The sequence below is a fragment of the Martes martes genome, assembly GCF_963455335.1.
Source record: "Martes martes genome assembly, chromosome: 8".
Classification (NCBI taxonomy): Eukaryota; Metazoa; Chordata; class Mammalia; order Carnivora; family Mustelidae; genus Martes; species Martes martes.
In genome coordinates this window covers 10,137,909-10,141,917 of record NC_137895.1, presented here as the reverse complement: position 1 = coordinate 10,141,917, position 4,009 = coordinate 10,137,909, and the positions used below count along the sequence as shown (strand labels likewise).

General features: G+C 62.9%; 1 protein-coding gene across 5 annotated transcripts in view; it reads right to left on the bottom strand.

The window, feature by feature from the left end:
- Nucleotides 1-842: 842 nt before the first annotated feature.
- Nucleotides 843-4,009, bottom strand: part of PLA2G6 (phospholipase A2 group VI) — a 59,112-nt gene continuing 55,945 nt past the window's right edge. For 4 of the 5 annotated variants that reach the window (XM_080811977.1, XM_080811976.1, XM_080811975.1 and 1 more), the window contains 4 exons: nt 3,649-3,803; nt 2,371-2,538; nt 1,818-1,891; nt 843-1,630 (listed from right to left, as the gene is read on the bottom strand). In XM_080811977.1, the coding sequence (XP_080668103.1) occupies nt 1,486-1,630; nt 1,818-1,891; nt 2,371-2,538; nt 3,649-3,803 (542 nt within the window). In that variant the 3' untranslated portion in view covers nt 843-1,485. The remainder of the gene's footprint in view (nt 1,631-1,817; nt 1,892-2,370; nt 2,539-3,648; nt 3,804-4,009) is intronic. The other variant, XR_013967308.1, reaches the window with a different exon arrangement.

The following is a 4,009-nucleotide window of genomic DNA, read 5'->3' as shown; positions in this document are numbered from 1 at the left end:
GCCCTGCCGCAGGTGGTGGCAGCTGGGGAGGAGGTGGCAGCTTAATTATTCACCAGCCAGGGATGTCAGAATGCGATCTGGGGCGTAACCAGACCCGGGGGGGAGGCATCTTGTGACGCGGGCAGGTTCGTGTGACCTGCCCTTCAATTATTTACCCCTCGGAACCGTGGGACAGTGGGCACGCGTGGATGCGGGCCACTGTCTTAGGTCACCACCTCCTCCGGGTCTAGCTTCCCCCAGGCCAGCAGGGAACCCTACCCTCCCATCTGCCCACATTGGGCATTGCCCAAATTATAGGGCCAGAGCTGCTGGGGGCCCTCCCCTGGGACCCTCCCTGACACGTCCAGCGCTGGAGGCTGAATGTACCACTGGGCTTCGTGGCTCTCTGGTCTTCTGTCTGCCCAAGCCCCTCACGCCGCACCTCAAGGGCTGGGGCTCCCCCATCAGCTGCTGCCTGCCCACCTCCGCTCATGCTGGCAGCAGGAACCCTAGAGCCACACAGACCTGGGACAAAGCTTGGCCCCGCTCGCAGGCTGTGTGACTATGCCCAAGCCCCCTACCCTCTCTGGGTCTCATCTCCTGCTCCAGCAAATGGAGCTCGCCCTCACCTACCACCGTGGGCAAGTGGGCTTGGCAGCTGCCTTTGAACAGCTTCACTTCTGGCCTGACCGGATTTGGGGAGGCCTGGGGAAGAAAAGTGGTGCCCCCCCCCACACTGGGGGAATCCGGGAAACAGAGCACTTATCCAAGGGGGCAGAGGACCATGACAGTCAGGCTAAAGGGAGCTGGGGGCGGGGGGGCGAGGGATGGGAGCACTCATGGCACGGCACACATAACACAGGTGAACCGGAATCAAACCATTTATTTCCAGTGGAGACGCCCTGGAGCCCCGCCCCCTTATGCACCACACCGGGTTGGGAGGAATGACTGAGGTTACAGGAGTGACCTTTGAGAGCCGAGAAGAGCTCCAGGGTGGGGCAGCTTGGAGGGGTGCAGGTGGCTGGGTGTGTGCTGAGGGGCAAAGTCAGACGGGGAATCCCGCTCCTGGAGCCTAGGAATCCCCTGCTGATGAGTGGGTCACAGCCTGTTTCTCTGACCGCTGTCCCCTCCAGGGAAGAGGGCAGAGGGCGGAGGGCGGAAGGGGTCTTGATGGGGATGGGTAAGACCCCCTTAGGATCTAAATCAACAGGGCTCGGGGCTCAAGGGTCAGTTGTTCTTGGTTGCCAGGGAGAGGGCCCCGAGTGAGGCTCGAGGATTTCTAAGCCTAGAATGACAACAGGTGCAAGAAGGTAGGGACAGTGGGGTCGGGCCCTCGGGACCAGCCTCAGGCAGGAAGCCCTGCGCCCTCTGAGGCCTGGTCTGGTCTGCAGACGCGGAGCCACCCAGGCCCCGTTCTTCCCAGTGGCACACCGGGTGGACATCACCTGGCCTCTCCATCCAGGGCTGGGTGGCTGTGATGACGTGGGGGTAGCTGGGAACCCAGCCTCATGGTGAGAGCAGCAGCTGAATGAGCTTCTGGAACTGTTCTCGATGCTCGTGGATATAAACCTCAGTCTCCCACAGAGCGTTGACCAGCACTGCGTCGCTGACCTCGTCCAGCATGATGTCTGTCCCCAGCTGGGGGTTCAATCTGTCTGGGTCAAGGAGGAGGGCTGACCCCCGGAGGCTTGGCTTGGGTGGGGGACAGGAGTGAGGACTGGGGCGGACTCGGGGTGCAGAGCAGCCGGGCCGCGTGGGGAAAGGGGAAGTGGGTACAAAGGGCTGGGTCTGGCCAGGCTGGGGCAGGGGGCGGGGGACGATGCCGGCGGAGTCCTCACCTGAAGTACTGGATGTCAACCATCTCGCACCAGGCCCGGGCCCGGTCCACGGCCCGCCCATCCGGATCCGTGCACTGGCAAGAAGGGGTCTCTGTGAGCGCTCAGCACACACTGTACCCTGAATCACTGCCCGGGGATCCCCAGGCTCTAGTCTGGCTTAGTCACCCCACCCCCAGCAGAGTCCCCCTGCCTGGGCTGCAGTGACTGTCCCAGCTGTGGAACAGAGGGGCGCAGGCAGCTCAGCAGCCCCTGACTGCAGGGGGAGGGGAGCAGGGGCTGAGTGGACAGGCCTGTGCGTCCCGCCCCCTGCGGCTTGTGTCCCACGGCATATTCTGGGCTTCCATATGGGGCCGTGTTCAAAGAAAGGGCTTCATGGTTAAAAAACGCCTGAAAGCCCCGGGGGTAGGCGGTCACTAAGGGCCAACACTGAGATGGAATCGGGGACCCCCTCACCTCAGTGGGCTGAAGACCTTCAAGAGAGCCTCCCTGACACCCAGGGTCCCAGGGACTGAGACCCGGAGGCCAGTGGAGCTGGGGAGCGGCCCGTACTCACACAGTCCACCACCATCTTGCCCAGTTCCTTGGCCCCAAAAACAGTCTTGGCCAGTTCCCAGGGGTTGCTGGGACGGAATACATCCACACAGGTCACGGGCACCTGTGGGGACTTCCCTGTCCCCAGAGAGACCACAATGGAGAGCTTCTTCACCTTGCTGTGCTGACCCTGTTGAGGACAGGACAGGGGTAGTTGGAGGGGATCTTCCCGCCGGCAGACCCTTCCCCGGGTGGCAGGGGCAGAGCCTGTCCTGTCCCCCCCTTTGCTCCACAACAAGCTCCAACACGCTGGGCACCTTGGCAAGTACCCCCTCCCGGTGGGGCTCATCCACCATAGGAGGCTACTCAGATGATGAAGACCCTTCCCCGTCCGAATCTTGGAGTCCCTCCTCCTCCAGGAAGCCTGCCCTGCCCTGTCTGGCCCCTAGAGGGTGCCTGCCTCTGTGACCGCTGCCCCTGCTGTGTCACCCAGGGGCTGCATCTGGGGCTCCCTGATGACCACGGTGAGAACCGTAGCCAGCAAGGCTCTGGCACCCTAGGGGTCAGGCAACTTCCTATACATTTTACAGAAAAGCACGCGGGTACCTCATGCCAGTCCCCACGCAGGTACCATCATACCCCATACAGTGGCTGGAGTGAAACACAGGCAGAGGCAGGACCCCAACCCTGCAGCCAGAGTGCTGAGCCTACGTCCTGGCGCTGCTGCTAACACACATGGGCCTTGCCCCGCCTCTGCGCTAAGCTCCGAGGGCCGAGGGCCACTTCTGTTCCTCGGGATCGCTGACTCAGCACTGTCCTCCCCCTAGAGGCCTCTCCCAGGGGCCCTTTCCAAGCGCCCTGGTCTCTTAGCAGAGGCAGTCCTGCTCCTGGACTCCCGCACAGCCCTCCACCACAGCACCCGAAACCCCTGGAGCGGCATTTACAGACAGTCTCCCCAGACATGAGCTCCCCAAGGGCAAGCACGTGTCCCCAGGCTCGCAGAGTGGCCAGCACTGATGTTGGCATGTCCTGGTGTGCCCGCCACCCTCCCTCCTGGCGCCCCTCACCACTCACACCAGATTGGGCCTCAGAGTCCCTCTGATTAGCTCAGAGCTCTGGGCCATCACCCATCGTGCAGGTTCAAGCGTGAGATAGAGCTGCCGTCCCACGCACCAATGAACGGGCGTAAGAATCAAAGCCGTGTGCTCTCCTAGGAGGTGAACCTTCGCAAGAGTTGCTCAAAGAGGTCAGCTCCCGCGGCCGGTCATGTCCAGCCCCCTTGCGCTGGAGGTGCTCTCACCTTGCGGATCATGTCCTGGTTGTACTCATGGATCTCGGTCATGGCGTCCAGCGTGGGGTTGTTGGCCAGGAGTCCACCGTCCAGGAAGCGCCCATTGGGCCGGAAGTAGGTGGGGGCTGCCCCACTGCTCCGGGCAGCCCGCCACACCAGCTGCTCTGCGGGGTGGGGTGAGGGAAGACGGTGGCCCAGTGGCACCAGGGGACTGGTACGAAACCCACGCGCTGCAGAGCTCCGTGTGCGTGTGGGTCTGTGGGTCTGCAGGGAGAGGGAGAGGCTGGGAACTCTTCAGAAGCACGACCCACAGTCTGTGCTCTCTAGCCCTGCAGTCCGTTGGAAGGCAGGGTACAAGGGGGGGCCTCCG